Source organism: Triturus cristatus, chromosome 7 (assembly GCF_964204655.1).
Source record: "Triturus cristatus chromosome 7, aTriCri1.1, whole genome shotgun sequence".
In the NCBI taxonomy this organism is placed as follows: domain Eukaryota; kingdom Metazoa; phylum Chordata; class Amphibia; order Caudata; family Salamandridae; genus Triturus; species Triturus cristatus.
This window is the reverse complement of record NC_140590.1, coordinates 1,833,705,798-1,833,727,312: the sequence shown is the minus strand read 5'-3', so window position 1 is coordinate 1,833,727,312 and position 21,515 is coordinate 1,833,705,798. Positions and strand designations below refer to the sequence as shown.

Below are 21,515 nucleotides of genomic sequence, written 5' to 3'. Positions count from 1 at the left end.
ACACATAAAAAGGTAGGACAGGGGTAAAGCTACTACTTGTAAATTAATTCCTGAATAGCAAAAAAACTTAAACTTACACAAAAGTGTAAGTTTACCTTTGTGAATCAGGCCCACCAGGGTGTTCTAAGTTTCTAATGTACCCAGTCTCACAATTGGTCTTCTTCTCCAGTTAAACCTAAGTTACAAACTTTGTTTTATAGTACATCTTCAAATACAGCAGAAGTATTCCACATCTCAACCCCTTGCTGCCTCTGCCTGCTTCCGTCTGTTTCTCTCTATCACTCACTCTCTGTCTGTGGCCCTGTGAGCAGATTCAGCTCTGCCTGCCGTGCACCCACAACACCACACACAGGTTGTACGACACACACACTGTACAATACCAGAATATCCACTACTGAATATCATGCTCCAGCAATATTGCAACAAACATATTGTTGACCTATTTATCAACAAGGTAGGTATACATAGGTGAGTATAGATTTACTATACTTACCTCCACATACATGTACCTTGACAATATATATATCTTCAACCTACACACGTAGCAGATGCTTTGACAACCCTTGGCATCCAGTTCTATATCATGAGTAACACCTTTAGCTTTGAAGACATCAACAGCTCGCTCTCTGGGATCTCCAGACCCACATTTAAAGTGGGATGTGGGAAACGTCAAGACTCAGTATTTGCCGACATGTTGCTCAAGGTTTAGGACTGGCTAAAAATGTCACACATTCCATGGGGAGCCTGGCTATGGGGTGCACACAGGCTTTACTCTGGTTTGACATGCATCCACAGATTGAACACCACAAAGTGTATAGAGTTTCCTTCCGAATATTTAGTGACTCATAAATAAACTCCTACTTGTTTTTGCAGGAATGTAGACCTTGATCATCCTATTTTGAATTTCTCCATTCAGGAAATAACCAGTCTTAATTATATTGCCTCTACTGTACTGCCACTTGGGAAGCAAGATGGTAGGTGCAGTGATTCAATGCAGTCAGGAGGATCTAAATCTACAGCGTGCCTCCACTGAAAGCATTGACTCAACACACCGGTGACATGGACGTCAATTCACCAAACTTCCAAGGGTAGCAGAAGTGACATCACACTCCCATTGACCTTAATGGCATAACAGCAAGGGACATCATATGACCTTTGACCCTGAATCTTCCCAGGAAGTCATATCACTCAGCCTTAACCCTGATCATATCAGAATAATTGACATGGCTGATGTTCCGTAATAACTGCATGATTAATATAACAACACAACACACACAAAAAGATATTTTAGATACACCTATATTAGGGTGTAAACATCAGTTTTGAAAATATTGTAGGGTGCAAACATCAGTTTTGAAAGTATTGGGGCGTAATACTGCTTTGAAATTTTGCTAATGAGTGAAGCGAATAATCCAGACCTCTTCTAGAGGAGCCCAAGGGTGGGAGAGGGGTTGTTCTCACTTAAGATTACAAAGAAATGGGTCAAATATAAGTTTGTTAAAATGCCAAAGGCTTTACAGTGATACTCATTAAATATTCAAGTCCTTACATGCTGTGACAATCCAGTGAAACCTGATCCCCCCAGGAGTTGACCCAATGTTTTTTAAAATATGATTTGAGCCCCCCAATCTGATGAAAATTACCTCCATTGTGCCTGGGCCATAATTTTGAGGGGGTTGCCTCACGTGCCGTGGATGCCACCTCATTCCAAAAATGACATACAATATGTCGGTGGTGGAATTTTTCAGATAAAGTTGTCCATATGACATGGATGAACCTTATGTCAAAAATCCCATCAATATGACAGGGCCAGCATTTTACCATGGGTGCCACACATACCTAGAATTACTTGTGGTATGCCTGTGTAAGTATTTTATAAAGGGTATTATTTATGCCAACAATTACCCCAGTATGCTTGTGTCCGTATTTTGCCATGTCTGAATCTATAAGACAAAAAATACTTTCAGTATGCCAGGGCCACTCACATTCTCACTCGAGCTCACTTACATGCACTCACTAACCCTCATTCTCACTCACACTCTCTTTCACTCATTTACTCTCCCTCACGCTTTTACATGCCCTTTTGATTATTCTTACTCCGAATCACTCATGGAGTCTGATTTACTAACACTTTGCACCAGGGTTAGGTTACTTTTCTAACCCAAGTCCAGCCCAAAGTGTTTTAGTGGTATTTACTTTCCAACGCATATCAGGATTTGTGATGGAAAGTTGAACAAAGTAACGTAAGTTAGCTCTTTATGCTTACTTTGTGCAACTTTGCTTCAAGGGGACATTCCATGGGCGGTACATTGGTGTCCCCATGCAACCACCCATGGGGTTGGTCACAAATTCCTCTCTACTACACATGTTTGTGCCGAAACATATACCTGATTGAAGCGGGAGGAAGTGTGGAGCAAGATTAAAAACTATACACATTTTTCCAACTTTGCATGAGTGCTGCACTGGACAGCACACACAGAAAATGGGAAAAGTAGTGAAGCATAGGTTTTGTACTGGAAGAAAGTGGAAGATGGCAGATAGTGAGTTGGTGAGAGGATGAAGCCCTGACTACAGCACTTCACCTGACACTCTACGTAAGGGCCTTACATATAAATAAATAAAAAAAACCTAACAGGCTCTTCACTCAATTTTCATGCAAGATTTCACAAGCTGGTGACTAGATTTTGAAAGGACATGCAGGAAGATGCAGGATCACTCTGGAGGCAAGAGAATGGCTAAAGATAAGAAGTGGTAGTCTGGGGCCTCCCACCCTCAAACCTGCCAGCAAGTTGGCATCATCTCTCACTGGTGGGCAGCACAAGCCCAGTGAGGAGTTTGGGCAGAAAAGAGAAACACTGTTGGTCTCAGATTCCTTGTGTGGGTAGGAGGCAAATGCATTTGAAGTGCATGTGGGAATGGGTGCACTCCCCCCCCAATCATCCTGCCAGGTTGGTTCATCCCGTACACAGCTTAACCCCCTTTGTGTCATTGCCTGGAAGTGTTGGGCTTGGGTCTCTCTCCAGAATCACCCCCAAGGTTTTGCCTTTATTCCTCCTCTTTTCTGAAGCATTCTTTGTTAGCTTTGAGGACTCTGTTCACTTTACCACTGCTAACCAGTGCTAAAGTGCATGTGCACTCTCCTTTCAACATGGAAAAATTGGCTTACACCCAATAGGCACATTTAATTTACTCATGACTCGCTAGTAAAGTGGTACTTCATGTACCCTGGGGCTGTAAATATAATACTACTACTGGGCCCCCAGTGCATATTGTGCCACACACTAAATTAGCCCTTTAAAATGGGAAACAACCTTTGCCACGACTCTGGAGCAACAAGTTCCGGAGTCACGCAAGCCGAACAACACCTTGCCCAAAAAACGACACGCATGTCCGTGGTGAAGGCTGATTTGATTTAGTTTTCGGGTTGTAGTTTATAGGGGTATGGGTGATTGTGTTTGTTTATAGGGAGTGGGGGGAATTCGTTTTTATGGGGTTGAGTTTGTTTTTAGGAGATGGGGTAATCGTGTTTTTTTTTAGGTTGGGGTAATTAGTAATAAGTGGGTTGAGTTAGTTTTTAGGGGGTAGGGGTCTGGAATTATTCTTTAAGGGGTATGGGTGATCGTGTTTCTTTATAGGGTGTGGGGGGAATTCTTTTTTATGGGTTTGGAGGGTTTGAGGGGGATCGGGGTAGTAGTTGAAAACCATTTTTTTTAACACGCATTCCTTTAACGCGAAAAATGGTGGTAAAAGAATGTGTGGTAAAAAAAGTTTTGGTTTAGACAAGGTCGTGGTAGCGCCCTTGTTGTTAGTGAAGTCGTGGTTGACAACCTTATTGTTCCAACATACAACCCTTCAGAATATGTCTCTGGACTGCCATTGCAGCCTTTGTGCTGTTTTAAACTGCCATTACGACCTGACAAAATAAACCTTTTGGCCAGACGTAAACCTTCCTTGTTTATATATTTAGACCGCACCTAGAGAAGAACCTAAATAGCCCAGAGGGCTGTATAAATTGTATTTAAAAGGTTAGAAAATTACGTTAAGTTTTACATGTCCTGGTTCTGGAAAAACTCTCAAAATCAGTTTTAATTACTAGAAGACCTTTGTCTCCCTTAAGATAACATTGGGTTACTTTATTACATTTCATAAGTGATTACATTGGTATGGGAGAAAGTAGGAATGTCACGTTTGGTGCCTGAGGAATTGTAATGTAATGTAAAAACCTCTTTAATGGTCAGTCAGTAATTTTAGTGACCTATTCTTCTTTAATGGTAAAGTCAGGTTTTAAGTCACATTACTGAAAATTACATTTTTTTAAAGTTGACATTCTCTTGTCCTAACGATGTGGTGCCTGTTCCTGTGTCACATAATTAGGTGCATCTTTCAGTTGGTCTTTGTGTCTTCCTCCCAGACAGTGAGACAAAGGTGTTGGCAGGGTGGGCCATCTCTGTCAAGATGAGGGGGCAGGGCTGTCAACTACCACACCTGCACTTCAAAGGCATTGGCACAACTCACACTCTAGGGACTTCACACTAGCCTATTGTGCCCCCAGATGGACTGTGACCATGGAAGGGAGGCAGGAAATTCCAGACAACTCTGTAGGGAGAAACTACAAAAGCTTCACCCACTTTAAAGTGGGCACCTGGCATTAAAGGAGGACCCACAGACTGACTCTTCAGATAACTTCTGCACCTGTGAAAGTCTCGGAAGAAGGACCGCTCTGCTGCTCTGACTGCAAGAGGGACTGCTTTGCTGCCCTACTATCGGAGAAAGAAAGTCTGGATCTGCACCTTGAATCCAGGACCAAAAGAGTGACTCCAAGGGTTAGTTGACAGGCCTCCTGTTTGAAGCTATAGGGACACTACATGCTCCAGTTCCCTTGAAGCCTGCACACTACCTCTGCCTTCTGTGAGTCCTACCCTCCCAGCTCAGTCCTGGACCCATGGATCTAAGATGCTCTGCCAGCCCAGCTGTGGTCTCCATCGGACCTGATGCAACACAATGAAACTTGACGCACCCCTTTCAGCTACTCCCTTAACCAGCACAGTGTGACTCAACTTGACACGCACCTTGCATCGGAGCCCTCGCAGCTACTCATTGGAACAGACGCAGAGTAACACAACTCAAAACAAGACCCCATGTAGCTCATCAAAACCAATTATGCATCTTACCGCAGGACCCCACATCACTTCTCGAAACCGCTGCGGCATGACGCAATGCCCTCCATTAAGGACAAAATCTCAGCAGGCCTAACCTGAACTCTGTATCCGGGCCACGCTCCATAGCAGTTGGCCTGAACTTGTGACTCTGTCCCCCACCAGCATGACCAGATACCGCAGTCGGTGATTACTGCTTTTGAGTTCTATTTGTTTCCTAAACTTTTAAAATGGCATATCTCTGGTTCTACTAATTGGATTGTTGTTGTTTTCATGACAAAATATGTATTATATTTTACTCTATTTTTCTAAATTGGTGTGGGATTTGTCTTGTTTTTTCACTTTATTACTGTTTGCGTACTGCATAAATACTTTACACAATGCCTCTAAATTTATCCGGGCTGGCTGCCTTTGTGTCAAACTATTGGAGAGTTAAGCACAGGTTAATTTAGTGACTTCTTGCTGTGCACCATGACAAGGACTGTGGCTATTTCTTGATTAAGGTGTAAACTCCCTCAACCAACAAAGACATTTCTCACAAAGAGCTTCTGCTTAAAAATCAGCAACAAGCTTATTCAGTAAAAATAATTTTTAATAATGCTGCAATAATATTCATAGATTAGTTACATGCATCATTTACAATCACAACAAATACATCTTTGTCCAGTTGATTTCCAAGTTAGACCATTGTGTTGTGCATAGATGTGGTAGACCGGTAGCAAAATGATCCGGGCAGCCGCTGTAATAACACAGATATAGACTGACTACTAAAAACAGTGCAACCATCAAGATTGTGATCATGCGACAGTCCATATGTGAATGTCTGCTTGCGACTGTCCACATGGGACCACCTAGCTCTGGCCATCTGGAGGACGTGCAGAACTGGTTGGACTTCAGTCCAGTGGCTCAAATAGATTTTCAGGAAAAGATCTTCTCATTGGTAGGCTAAAATAAATAGAAGAATTGAAAACATTATCTAATGGATACAAGTAATACTGTTCAGGTCTACATACCACACACTCTAAACACTATTTACACTAAAGGGTGGCAGCCTTTTTTACTGTTGTTTTCAAAAACATCTTACTGGGAAACAAGAAAAATTAGACAAGGTGGAGTGGATTGATTGGTGACGTTGTGCAAACACTATGTGTGTCTATTTGACTGTGTGTGCGCACATGTTTTGTTTGTCTTTTGTATGTCTTTTATAGTTTGCCTGTGTGTGTGTGTGCATACTGTATGTGTCTAGTTGAGAGAGAGAGAGAGAGAGAGAGAGAGAGAGAGAGACTGTGTGTGTGTGTATGTGTGTGTTATGTGTGAAATGCATGTTCACCCCACACTATAGGAATATTCAGGATCCTGATAGTGTTGATACACTCAGAATTAAAATGCACAAATGCTGTCTGAGTAGTGTGTATGCATCAGAGATAAGTCATCCTAATTGTGTTAAGCATTTGAGGTATTTTTAAGTCTGATTTTCAACTATTTTATGATTAAACCATGGGAACGTATGTATATATGTATGCGCATATGAGTGCATTTGTGTGTAAGTATGTCCTGTTATAGAATTTATTTTATTATTTTTCAAGCTCCACTATTCGGGTTTGGCATCATATGCCTCATTATGTTTACCTCTGCATCCGGGATATGGTTTGTAAGAGCACATTTGCCTGCAGCTTCAGATACCACATCTGATGGTCCCTTAAAGCCATATCCATCACTAGACCATTGGAATGTTGAGGGCTCCATTGAAGACAATGAAGCGTCTCTGGGTTTATAATGGCTGATATAACTATTCTGCTTCAACATTCCAATGTTTGTTTGATTTGATTTGATTTTGATTTGATTGTGAAATTTATATAGTGCACGAATGCCCAAGGGCATCTAGGCGCTACGCGGAGGTATCTGACGGAATTTCAGTGGATGAAGGTGCAAGTTAATTGGAGAATAGCCCTGTTTTTAATGATTTCCTAAAGGAAAGTAACGTTGAACTGTTTTTGATGTCGATCGGAAACGTGTTCCATAATTTCACTGTGCCCAGGACAAACCTTCTGCCTCCTAAACGGGCTTTCTTAAATTTGGGTATCTGGAGTAGTTTGCTCTGAGATGAACGTAGGGTTCTGGGAGGATGATACCAGGTGAGGTGTTTCTTTAGGAACGCGGGTCCAGTTCCATGCATAGCTTTATATGCTAGGCATAGAGATTTGAAATCTATCCCTTTTTTTCATAGGAAGCCAGTGAAGTTTTTTTAAGCCTTGGGAAATGGACTGGAAATTGGGGATATCCAGCAGCAGTCTGGGGGCTGCGTTCTGTGCCCGCTGGACTTTCAGCATATACTGTTTTTGGAGGCCCATATAGAGTTTGTCTTTCTGTTTCTTCCTTTTTAATTTATAACATTTTACCCTTAGTGGGTGGAGTGTTCTAATAGCCTTTTACCCTTTCTGCCTCAGGCTATACTGCTTGATAAAGGCCCTCTCCCTTGTTATAGGCCCTCACCTGTAGCATGGCCCTATATGTTGGGTTCTGGCCCTTTAACAACCAGTATAGACCTCAGCAGCAGGCAAGAAAGCTAAAGGAAATGTGGTATCTGGTCCCAGTGAAATAGAGAAAAGTAGGGCTTGAATGCCTCTTCTGGGTTGGTTCAAACTAACAACTAGACGAGTTTGTAGTAAGGTGATTGGGTATGCGGAAGCTTTGAAAAGAATCAAGTGGGAACGAATCAGGATAAATGAATGAAAGCAAGCAACAGAGAGGACCAAACAAAAAAGGATGCGACAAGAGAGATGATTGGATAGAAATGAAGGTTGCAGGAGAAGGGAGTGCACATCAAGAACAGACGGGGGTGGCGGGGGGCTGAGAGCGTCTATTACATGCAAACAATAATGAAAACTTGGGATAGAGAGGTGAGAAGAAATCTTACACTGCTGTCGAGCAAACATTCCTGAATCACAAATGTCCATATTTAGAATTGAACTTGTTCACATGTGCTCAGCAATGGCTCTTCACCCAGTTCTGAGTTCAGGAGTCAAGAATCCTCTTCTGCAACCTGGGACAATATCTCCTGCTACATTTTTGTACCTTTAGTCCTCTTGGCTTCCCATGCATATGTATGACGCCTCCGCTTGCTCTCTTTCTTGCTTGACTCTGATGTGTATTCTCCTGCTTGTTCATTGGCTGATGGCACACCCGACTCCGTGGCCACAAACAAACACCCCCATGTTCCTCTTTGGTTCAAATTTCTCACTTCCGGCGTTTCAAGTTCATATTCTCCCTCTTTGCTCTTTCGATATGTCCTGTTTGGTTCCATATTCTCCTTTTGTATGTTTGAGATCCCCTTTCCACAGGCCTTCCACTCCCTCTCACCACAAATTTGCTCTGATTTGACCCTCCTCTTTCTTGTAAGCAGTGCTTAAATTGAGCAGGTGTTTTCCGGGGCTCGGCACTGGCACTTACTTATCAACACCAGTTCTTATGACAGTCTGTCACATGGTGGCGCTGTCTGTCTAATTTAGAAATGAACACAACAGATCTTTATTAATTTAATATGGAAAATGACTAATACTTGCCCCCCAAGCCATTCTTCTTTTGTTGGGCACCTAGAATAGTCACACTTGTAGAAGTGTGATGGCAGGACCACATAACAGTAGTTATGTTGGTACCATTATAGGCGGCGCTGAAGGAGGCAATGGGCGGTGCAAGCTACAGGGGCCACCTGACGAGGGCCTTGGCACTTATTTTACTCACAAATCAAGCACTGCTTGTAAGCTTTCCTCACACCTATCTCAATCCGAGTGGAGTCTTCATTTCCGACTCACTTTGTCGTCCTAGTGTGTCAGTGTTACAAGGAAGCAAGAACCAGCATCTTAGGAAGACACTGGACACAAGGGCATTCAAGAAGGATGAGTCTCCTGGGACCACAGTGGAACCTGCAGACAGTGACAAGCGCATCACATTCCACGACAACAGTGACAGGGGACCATGCATCGCAGAGCTCAATATATTCAAAGAGGCTGGAGAAAGTCACATGTCCAGACACCCTAAGGAGTCATTTGTGCTGATGACCGACAACCAGAGAAGAGCAGGCGGTGGACTGGAAGCTCATGCAGAAAAAAAGAGAAGACACAATCTCAAGAGAAAGACCAGAACTGTCTGATAGAAATAAAGAAGTCTGAGGAGCACACAGAAGAAATAACCAGGGGTAAAAGACAGACTCCTGAGCTGGGGGCTTTGAGCCATGACATCCCCGCAAGGGCAGTCTCCATCTCATACAAGACTTTCAAAGACCACACAGCGGCAAGGGCCATTGGAAACTGTGGACAATACACCGTGGACAAAGAGGATGATGTACATAACATGAGGAACTATGAGGGAAGCATTCTCACCTTCATCCTCATCACACACAGTGTCACAAAGAGTCCATATGAAGCAGTCTTGGCAATCAACAGCAGGTAAGTAAACTTGGCGGTGTTTGCGCTTCGACCATAGGAGGCTGAAATATAAAACCTTTGTTAGAAAATACTTCATCCTCAGACAAGGTTGTCCATGGTTTTCTGATCTTGTCACACGCCTACTTCAAGCACCACTACATATAGTAGTGTCCTTGTTTTGGGCATGTACCAGCTACTATCATTATATTCTATGTGGCCTAAAAATGTATTAACTCGCAAAGGTGCCGAGTTAATTCACTTCTTATATTTACTCCTGTTGGGTTTCAAGTATTGGCCCTACAGCGTTTTGAGTAATTGTATGCAACAGTCACTCAACCCACTGCGCTATACCATCTTTAGCGCTGCAGCATCGACTTTACTTCAGTGGCCTGAGTGTGTTCGGTCAACCTATTGAGTTCAAACTCATTGAGTACATTTTAGATGCCATCAATTTTGCAGATTAATTACATGTTGAGTTACTTATTCATGGAGGTAACTTTTAATGAACTAAGGGACGGACCCATGACCAGAAGAAGACAGGATAAAGCAAGCTGTTGTGAGTAGAAGGTGGGATAAAGCAGGATGTTGTGAGTAGAAGGTGGGATGAGGCAGGATGGTGTGAGTAGAAGGCGGGATAGAGCAGGATGGTGTGAGTAGAAGGCGGGATAAAGCAGCATGTTGTGAGTAGAAGGCGGGATAAAGCAGGATGTGTGAGTAGAAGGCGAGATAAAGCAGGATGTGTGAGTAGAAGGCGGGATAGAGCAGCATGTTGTGAGTAGAAGGAGGGATAAAGCAGGATGTGTGAGTAGAAGACGAGATAAAGCAGGATGTGTGAGTAGAAGGCGGGATAAAGCCGCAAGTTGCGAGTAGAAGACGGGATAAAGCAGGATGTGTGAGTAGAAGGCGAGATAAAGCAGGATGTGTGAGTAGAAGGCGGGATAAAGCAGCATGTTGTGAGTAGAAGGTGGGATAAAGCAGGATGTGTGAGTAGAAGGCGAGATAAAGCAGGATGTGTGAGTAGAAGGTGGGATAAAGCCGCAAGTTGTGAGTAGAAGGTGTGATAAAGCAAGATGTGTTAGAGAAGGTGGGATGAAGCAGGATGTTGTGACTAGAAGGTGGGATAAAAGAGGATTTTGTGAGTAGAAGGCAGGGTGAGGCAGGATGTTGTGAGTAGAAGGCGGGATGAAGCAGGATTTGTGAGTAGAAGGCGGGATGAGACAAGATGTGTGAGTAGAAGGCGGGATAAAGCAAGCTATTGTGAGTAGAAGGCGGGATAAAGCAAGCTGTTGTGAGTTGAAGGTGAGATGAGGCAGGATATTGTGAGTCGAAGGCGGGATAAAGTAGGGTGTGTGAGTGGAAGGTGGGATAAAGCAGGATGTTGTGAGTGGAAGGCGGGATACAGTAGGATGTGTGAGTAGAAGGCAGGATGAGGCAGGATGTTGTGAGTAGAAGGCAGGATAAAGCAGGATGCTGTGAGAGGGGCTCCCCCTGTTGGTAGTTTGGTGTATTCTTACTGTGAGTCAGTCTCGAAGAGTATTTTGCCCAATTATAGTCATATAACGGTGGTATTCTACTAGCATGAGTAGGTCTTGCGGTATTAGTAGTAACTATACACATGGTAGCAGTACTACTTTGAGCAGTAGATGTTATTAAGCAGTGGTAGTAGTCCCAGTGATAGCAATTATAGTAGTGTTACACATGTTTTAATAGTATGAGGCACAATCTATATGACAATGGCGGTCCATAGTAGTAGAGCTATCAATGTACGGAGATTCTGCTATATTACTGATAGCAGTAGTTGTGCCAGTCCTAACCCTGGTAGTAGTAATAGATATCTAGTAGTGATGGTGTTTACTCTCACCCTTGGCACTGAAACCAGTGAGCCCCTCTGTAGGAGGCGAGGGGGGCATGCGTATAATTTACCCCTGGCAACGATGAATACGAGGCTTTTGAGTAAAGTATGGCTAGGGTTTATTAATGCCCTCCTAGCCTTTGAGAAATGGAGCCAGCATGTTTTCTCTCCTAGGACGCCAGGCGATGATCTTGAAGCCCTTCATTTTTGTGCTGCGAACAGGGAGCGATTAATGGGGTGCACAATGTGTGAGGTGGCCCGTGAGGAACAAAGCGTCTGGTAAATATATGTTTTGGCCCCATAGAGAGCCCCAATCAACCGTAAAAAGGGCATTTTAGTTTTCATGCAGTGATATAAGAAAGTTTTCTTAAAAATCTTCTTGCAGGACTAAGGGCCATTAGGGAAATCCGCACACCCTAAAGTGTTGAAAAAAGATTTCACCAAAATCATTTTCAGCAGAAAGTTTCAGATTTTTTTTAATGTTTTTTAAATAAATTATAATATCTGTATTGCAGACGTAAGGCTGAAGACATATATTTTAAAATGTATGTGTGGACACAGTGCAGTCTTACCCTGCGGTTGAGAAAGAAGAAGTTTGCACGTTTCTCACCTGGAGTTACGCCACATCCTGAGGAAGGAAGAAAACACATTTAATGCACATGTCCTGTGCAGGTCTCAGAAGCTTTTAAAAGTTTATCATTACATATTCATGAAAAGAAACCACGCATTTGGGGTCTACAGTGGCTCACAGCATGGCTCCTGTTTTTCTTAAAAATGGGCGATGAACTTTCTAAATTGCTTCTACGTTTCTCAGAACACATTTTGTGGCATTTAATACCCCAGCCACCTGTCCACCCATCGAGGCACCGAACTTAGGGGCATATCAACAAGGGCTTTATCTCTGCTTTTTTGGCTTTAAAAGCCAAAAAAGCAGAGATAAAACTAGCACCCTATCAACAACAGGGTGCTAACATGCAAATTGGCATGTTAGCACCCTTTTACTCTACGCTTCCCCTTGCATCTCTAATGAGATGCAAAGGGGGCGTTCCAGAGTAAAATAATAGGAGAAATGTCGCTAAGCAACATTTCTCCTATTATCAAGAATGTCGCTAACCCTGTTAGAGACAAAAAAAGCAGCGCTAACCGCGGTTAACGCTGTTTTTTTACGTCTGCTAATTTTCAGACTTAGCCATGATATCCTATGGAAGGAGGATATCATGGCTAAGTTTGCCTGTCCCTATCAACAAGGTAACATGTGATTATCGCTGGGTTTCCAGCGATAATCTCACGTTAGCCTGTTAGCGTGTAGATTTTTATCGCTATTGAGATAAGCGTTGCTAATAGCACGCTATCTCAGCGATAAAAATTCACGCTAGCCGGCGATAATTATCCTCACGCTAAGAGCGCTGAGCGATAATTATCGCCGGTTGTTGTTGATATGCCCCTGAACTAGCTAGGCCCTGGGAAAGAGTTTTCGGTTCAGACGCAAAGAGAAAGGTTTTCAGTCTTTGAGTGACGCTCAAAAGGGAATACAAGCAGCTCTGTTCTTGAACGTTTGCTGAACCTCTGAATATTCAGAATTACCCAGGTCTTTAGTCTGAAAGTATCCTGGATACGAATTTCATAGAGCGCTGTTTTATGTCCTCGCTGTAAATTATATTCAAGTGATACTATGCAATATACTAGATTTTGATGAATACATTTATGGGCGGTCGGTAATGTTTCAAGTGCTCAGGCTGTCGAGTTTTAAGTGCCATATTTATAAGTCGATAACAGGTGAGTCACAACCCCCTCCCTCCTTAAACTGTAAGAACTGAGAGTGTACACAGTGGACTCTGTCACACTGTAGGTACACACTGACCCCTTATAAGGTACATATGCATGGACATACACATGCAGACATGCACACACACAACCACGCGCACATATGCACATGTGAGCTCCGACAGACATACAGATGCTTACAACCACATAGAGTGGCTTATTCACACATACACTTTCTCCTACACTCTTGCATACACACACACATGTATGACAACAAAACGAAAGCACACATGCACCTACACGAGCCAGTGATAATGCACAGCACTAGAGTAAAAGCTTCTGCACACATTCATTTTATAAATTCATACCTTCCCCTTCGCGTCTTACCCTCTCTGCCTTTGGTCTCCATGAGAACAGTTTCGTTCATGGGGTCAAAGTACACACGACAGGTGAAGGTAGCTTTTGGGTTCATCCACTCCTTCTTCGAGATCCTGAGCCGGCTGCTCAGAGAGTACATCTTGTCACTGCCCCGGGTGGCCTGGTCATCGGTCTTCACCCCTTCCGTCCTCTCTGCCCCGTTCACTGACCAGCTCAAGACCACATGGTCGGGGTAGAAGTTGGTGGCCAGACACACTAGCGTGGCGCTCCCTCTCTCTTTCACCTCGCGCGGCGATGGGTCGAAAAGAGCCACCTTTGGCGCAGTGCTGTTGAGTCCATGCTCTGAAAATGATGGAAACCTCATTGAAAAATTACTTTGTGTTGACTAGAGACCACAGACGTATTTATTTACACTGCCCAACACTTGTGGAGGATGCTCAGCTTATCTAGATATATAAATTGGTGCATAAGAGGTGCACCATGCTTGTTTGTAGATCTATGCACATGCCATCTTGGTAGATGTCTAACCCTTAAAACTGGCTCCATGTGCTTGCACAAGGCTTGACAGTCTCTGTATTTGGTCTCTGCTCCGGCATCGACAAGGGACGCTCTCAGGTACCGCATTACACCAATGCTGTTGACCCTATACTAACAACATCTCTGCCTTAATTTACCATAAAAGACACTCATCTTCATATCTGAAATCTTGTTGTAAAACTTTACACAATAACAGAGCAAATTCTCTAAGAACACAGTATGTTTTGAACTATAAATCGCTTTTAAAACTGCTAATAACCATCAATAAGAATAAAAATGCGTGGATCAATATTTTATTGTTGACAGTTTACCACTCTTTCGCATTTTATGAGGGCACGCCCCTTTCACCCCACAACACCCCCCCCCCTCATCCTTTCTCTGTTGTTGAAATATTCCAGCCTAAAAACATTCCTGTAGTTGCAGTTTTTAGTGTTTGCTTGGTAGCCCTGTTTTCAGTGTCCACATCACTCGAGCTTCAGACATTTTGAGTTCAGCTCAACAAAAAGATGTATTTGCAATCATTATATCTTGATTTTATGCCCTAGAATGTATTTCCCATTCATATGTCTATGGTAGCTCAATTGACCCACTCTTCAAAGTATTTTAAATCTGAAAAGAGTAAAAAAGTGAGTTTTGCCAATTCTCGGCTTGCAGGCGGCCACTGGTAACAATGAACAGCCACTGCACATGCCCAGACCCCTCGCGTGTTCACCGCTCATGCACACTCCTGTGCCTTGTGGTGCACACTCAATCACCCCAATGAAAGGGAACATCAAAGCTAAAGAGCTCGTAAGTCTTTTGTTATTTAGAGGAAGATGTAGGTTCCTGGTCTAAGATTTACACTCAAAAATGTTTTCAGAAACATGTTTGCCCTCTCAGTATCTTGAGATAATGTTCCCTTTGACCCCAAAAAATCCATTTTGCTTCGGGCTGTATTTCCAGTCAGGAGTGGGTTTCTAAGCACTAGGACTTGTCCTTATTTCTGCAGATGGGTTGAAAAGAGTCAATTCTCTAAACATCTCATGCACGAGTTGGAAGTGAGGAGACTTACCTAGCACAGTGAGTCTGGTGCCTGGACCGAAGTACTGCTCGTACCCGGAGCACAGACGCACGCGCCAGTCACAAAACCTGTGTGTGGCGCCTCTGCTACAGCGAGACCCCCAACAGCCTGTGGCGTTTACAAGACTGTCGTGTGCCAGGGCTTCGAGGCACTCGGTGATGTGATCCCGAGTGGAACGAACCTGCATTAACCTAGTCACTCGAATTTTGGGGGGATTCCAGAGTCACCCTCTTTTTCAGATTTGAGTTTAAATCAACCCCTTAAATTGGGCTTTTGGTGCTGACATGGAAACACAGCACATTTCTGTTCCATACACTCTTGAGGAGTCAGATCTAAGGGCTGAAGAACATCAGATCTCTTCGAATTCCACCATTCCTGGTGCAGCACATTGTACAAAATGAAGCTCCGGGTGCCTCACCCTCCAAGGGATTTGATGTTCGGCCTCTTATTCTGAGACCCAGAGAGGCCCAGTATTTGTATTTAAAACTCAATCCCTTGTGATGTGATGAAATGTGTCTGAGAGACTCTCTGGAAAGAGACTTCGGGGCACATCAGCAACAACCGGCGATAATTATCGCTGAGCGCACTTAGCGCTCGGATAATTATCGCCGGCTAGCGCGGATTTTTATCACTGAGATAGGGTGCTATTAGCAACGCTTATCTCATCAGCGATAAAAATCCTCACGCTAAGTGGCTAACGTGAGATTATCGATGGAAACCCAGTGATAATCTCACGTTAGCTTGTTGATAGGGACTCACAAACTTAGCCATGATATCCTCCTTCCATAGGATATCATGGCTAAGTCAGAAAAATACCAGATGTAAAAAAGCAGCGTTAACCGCGGTTAGCGCTGCTTTTTTTTGTCTCTAACAGGGTTAAGCGATATTTCTCCTATTATTTTACTCTGGAACGCCCCCTTTGCATCTCATTAGAGATGCAAGGGGAAGCGTAGAGTAAAAGGGTGCTAACATGCCAATTTGCATGTTAGCACCCTGTTGTTGATAGGGTGCTAGTTTTATCTCTGCTTTTTTGGCTTTTAAAGCCAAAAAAGCAGAGATAAAGCCCTTGTTGATATGCCCCTTCCTCTCTGCATTTGGGGTCTGAGTGTCCGGGCATGTGTTTTCCATCACAAGGGTCTTTATGAATTATTGAAGATGAAACACTCGGTCTGGGTTCCTTTTCTGGTTCCTTCTTGTTAACTCGTTTCCTTAACACAATAACGATTCCCCGCAGCCAATCATCATGCCGGGGTGTGAAATATAAACAAGAGAAGTGTCAATAAAGATGAAATGACCCAAAACAGTGACTTTGGTGCCACTTCCAAAGCTCAGTCCTAAATCTCTGCCATAACACATCCGTTTCTCACCTTTACAAGACCTTTGTCTTCACCTCTTAACTCAAAAAAAAATCTTTGTGTTGAGAAAGCAAAGTTCCCAACTTTCGACAGATGCACCCAGGAGGAATCTGCTTCTTGTGTGAAATGTAAATGCATTATGCAAAGTTTGCATTTTGTTCACATTTGTGTAAATTGCAGAGATTGGCAACTGTGCAACATCTCATCAACATGCGAACATAGGTTTTTGTTGGTCAATGTTTCCACTGTGGCTGAATTGGCCACATTAAGTTCATCCATCTGCAGACAGTAGTGTTACAGAAAGACACAGCTATCCAATGAACCAACCTCCCCCTGTCCAAAAAGGTTCCGTGCACTGTATGCACGAGTGATGTAATCCCTTCTGAAGCATTTCTGTAAAGTCCTGACTGGGAGCTCTGAAACTATGGATCTCTTCGGGGTGGAAAGAACCCTAAAAATGTTTTATTACAGCACACAGTTGCATATATATTGAAGACAAAGGCATATGTGTGTTTTCCAAGAAATACAGATGAGTTGTTCATGAACTATTGCAAATTGTTAGTGTGTTGCATAATGCACAAGTGCACAGAATCAACAATTTCACCACATCAGCATGTCCTTTAGAGCCCACAAGACAACTGTGTGGCGCTCGCTCAGACGTGACTCCAGTGCATGGAGGACTCAGGGTTCCTCATACCCCCCCCGCCCTGGAACCTGTCCTCTCACTCCCTGCTTAGAAGGAACTTTTTCCCCTGTCCTATTTGGTCCTTTCAGTCATTTTGTATTTCTACACCTGTCAGGTTTGTGCCTGCGCTCTCTCCTGAGCCATGATATCTCAACACTCACTCCATTTGTCCCAGGATCACACCGAGAATCGGTCTATTTGTAGCTGTACACACCTCAGACAGCTGCTTCACATTAAAGTCTACATTCCCAAGAGTCGACAGAATGCAGAGACACGCAGACCTTACCGGACAGAGTGGATCCAGTGGCCAGGGTGTTACTTCTTACCTAGGACAGTGAGCTTGGTTCCTGCTCCAAAGTACTGAGTTTCCGCGTAGCACAGCCTCAAGCGGCTGTTTAAAAACTAATGTGGGAAGAGTATGTGGTCCTGGTCGCGAGGACAGAAGGAAGGGTACAGGAGGCTCGGGGAGCCTGAGACAGACACTCTGCCCTACTTTTTCTATTCCAGGTCATGATCTGTAGGGTACACGTGTCCTATCAAAGTGTATCATTCGTTACTTAAGTAGAATGAACGGAAATTAGATTTAGGATCAGTCATGAATGAGTTATGTTATGTTATTATAACTTATTAAGCGCATGAATGGTGTTTAACATACACTGAGAGGAGAACAATGTGGCTTCAGGCAACGAGAACCACCTGCTTGTATTGGAAAAAAACAAATATATTGAGTCTAAGGTTTGATGAGGTCATCTCACTGACGACAAGGAATGGGATGACGACATCACAGACACTGTGCCTTGGGGTATCCACAGAGGGGATGTTGGGTTTGTGCTTTGTAATAATGCGAGAGTTTACTGCACGAAACCACTGTACGTAAGACGCCTGTCCTATGAAAAGCCCGCTAATAACGGATCCATCAATAGACCAGGGTGCACTTTGTCCGAAGTCACTTACATTTTAAATTGCAAAACTAACAATAAATCACCGGAGGAGAGACTCAGAGGTCACACCGCTCTGTCTAAACTAGTGTTTTAACTATTACTACCAATGGCTGATGCCCCGCTCATGTACTCACACAATACACCTCTGAACAAATGCTTTTGAAGATTTTCCATCCCTGCATGAGGATCATTTCTGGAACTTTTGTAGTCTCTAGGAGATGGTTCCATGTTTTCTTCCTTAGGGCACTATTGCTGTTTTTCCAAGATGGATTTTGCTAGTATTTTTAGCAAATGGTTGGTACATGGAAACATGGCTAGAGAAATAGCGCTCGGTGGTCCACCCCTGCCCGCCTGAAGGATTCACAAAGACAAACATCGTAGTCCGTTTGGCTCTGATTTACAACAGTGAGTTGCGGAATGCTGCACTCGCTCACATCTCATCTTTCACAGCGCCGACCCCGCTAGGACCACCTCTCTCCAGGTCATTACAGACACTGTGTGATAGCCTCCTGGACGTGGCAGACTTGTTTTGCTTCCATTGAAGCAATTAAACTAACACACCTGAGATCAATGACTTGTAGGCTAGAAGGTTAGGACCGCAGACTGTCTGTGAAGACCTAGAGGGAGGTGGTCGCCCTAGACCCCAAGATACCATTCTGAATCTGCACATTAGGAATAAGTGGGTTTATTTTAACCTGAAAACGGATATTGTTATAGAAGATTGGAGACAAATCTAAATTATGTTCAGGTACGCATACTTGATAATACTGGGGTTTTCTTACCCAACACAGTTAGTTTTGTCCCCTGCCCGAAGTAGACTTCATTGTAGGAGCACAGTGATGAGGCAGGAACAATAAACTGCTGCAGTCATTAACAATGAATAAATCCCCCACTCTCAAGTGCACCCCCACTGCTAAGACCTGTGAAGAATGTATGACCCCAACATGCCTTGATGCAAGATTGAAGATCATTTCGAACTCTGCACCCCCTCTGAGACTCTAACCCCACACACATGAAGAGCTCAACTTCTTCACGCTTCACGCGGAGACACAATCTGGAGTTCAACAACTTCTGAACAAAGAAAGGTTATCAGTGTGGTGGGACATGACACCGGATGGAACAAGTAGACAAAAGTTCTCACCGAGGACGGTTAACCGGGTCCCTTTGCCGAAGTACTGCTCAGAGTTAACACAGTGCTGTGGAACCAGACAAAATATACTGCATCTGTGAGTTTAACAAATCCACACTACACCAGCCATGGGATGAGGCCTATTCGACTTAAAATATGAGTTTAAGGCAGGAGGGGCTGCTGAAAGTTGTTATTTTCAATCTAACAGCAACAAAACCTTTCACAGGACTGCTTTGTCTCATGGCAGGAACAAGAGCAGGGACATGACTTTGGAAGCAGGCGATGGCCCTAAAATGTCAATACTAGATAACTTCATATCGATGCAGACGGTATGTTGCAAAGACCAGTTAACTAGACTCAAACACCAGATATCTAGACACAGCATCACTTGTACTTCAACACTGTCATGAGTAGTGCAGGTATTATAGGCTAATGTGGAAACCACCAATGCTTACCCAAATCACAGGTCCAGGGCAACTCTTGAAGTGCTCAAGGCAGCGATTCGTCCCTTCACAGGAATCCCCTTCACGATCCATCGCGAGCTGCACTCACAAACAAATGCCCAAATAAACAATTGTTGAACCATCCAACATCTCAGGGCTGTTTCACACTGAGCCGAGAGCACCTTGTTGTCATGGTGTTTTTGTAAAGAGGCCCCATAGGACTGTACCACAGTGCCCCCCAGCCCCACGGCATTACAGTCTCATACAAAAAGATCCCACCCCCTGGGCACACCCCTCTGACCACAAGTGCTTGTTCTCTGGCATGCTTCCGTGCCACTGGGGTAGCTTCTAAACTTGCAACTTCCTCGTGTAACCAGAAGATGCCAACTTGGCCCCTCCCAGGAAGTTTACACTTCAACAATAGAACACTGGGTCATGTGATGTAAGCCACTGTACACAGCTGTGGAGGCAGCATGTGATGGGAGTGCACACTGCAATACACAACCCACACCTAACAGGTACACAGGTGACTGCAGAGAGCAGCACACTGGAAGTGGCAGAGGAGAAGGCATGTGTTGAAGGGAGGTGCAAGTGAGCACAGATTGTCTTTCTCCTGGCCGCTCTGTCCTTCAGGTCCCCTTACATTGGTAAAGGCTTGTTTACTGCCACCAGTGCAAACTCTTGAACACGTTTTGCATTTTCATTATTGTCATTCGCGTGCCTTTTTGTGTAACCAAAGATAAACGAAACAGTTTAACAACGACTGAAATTCATTCTTATTATCTGGTCTTCTGCATGACATCCCTCTGTGTGATTCAGCAGCCTTGTAATACATGAACATATTCGAAGTTTTTTGTCATGAACATCAGTGTCCACGAAAGTACTTGTATGCAAACTTACCTCTGCATGAGCAATGTGAGATGTGTGTCACATCATACCACCTGGAATGCCCAAGGTCACCTTCAGATCTGGCCTTTGGTGTGGCTAATGGCCATTTCATTGATCATACTACTACAGAGTTCCATTGAACTCATTCAGCACTGTACATCTGTTCAACCTCTGGAACTTAGGGCACAGCAGACAGACGTTTCTCCAGAGAAATATGTGATAAAGCTGAAGTGGCCTTCACCAGGACAGATACATTAACTGCGAGGTTCCACAGAAGCCTTTTTCCTTAATGGGAAAGGCTCATAGTGGGATGGGCCTGGAAAGCCGCGGAGGTTATGCCTACACGGGGTAGTCTCAGCACACAGTCCTGGCCCGCAGAGGTTGGAACCTTACTAAGTCACACTTTTTGAAGATGTGAAAAATGTACTTCTGCTGACAAGAGCTTCCAGGCTCCGAGAGAAGACTCATAGGACCCAGGTCTCTCTCCAGTCCATGGCCCTGAGGGCGAACTGCTGTCCATTCTCAGCTGGACTGCTGGTTTCCGCATACAATGTCACCACTTGTGTCCCTGAGGAAGTACATGGAGCAACCAAGTGGCCTGTGGAGATCCTGCCCCGTCTCTGTTTCCCAATGGGAAGAAGGGACACCTTGAGCCTCTATACTGGCAGGTCAAAAAGACTTCTATGTTCTTCTGGTGAATTTTCGAGGTCCAGAAAAGCTTTAGTGAGTGGCTGCCAAGGTAACATTCATATCCACCGCACCAGCCTGCCACCGGAGACAGTCTATGCATCAATCTATGCAGAATTCCCACCATCACCCATCACAGATGTTAGCACCTCCTGCAGTACTTGACTATAAACCTGCCTTCTTTCAGAATGCCAGAAGTCATACTTTCCTCTCCAG

At 43.9% G+C, this 21,515-nt stretch overlaps 1 gene segment (V, D, J or C); it reads right to left on the bottom strand.

Moving 5' to 3' along the window:
- Nucleotides 1-21,515, bottom strand: part of LOC146813346 (immunoglobulin heavy constant mu-like) — a 163,879-nt gene that overhangs the window by 135,219 nt on the left and 7,145 nt on the right. The window contains 2 exon segments of the C gene segment in view: nt 13,584-13,916; nt 18,935-19,013. Coding sequence covers nt 13,584-13,916; nt 18,935-19,013 — 412 coding nt within the window.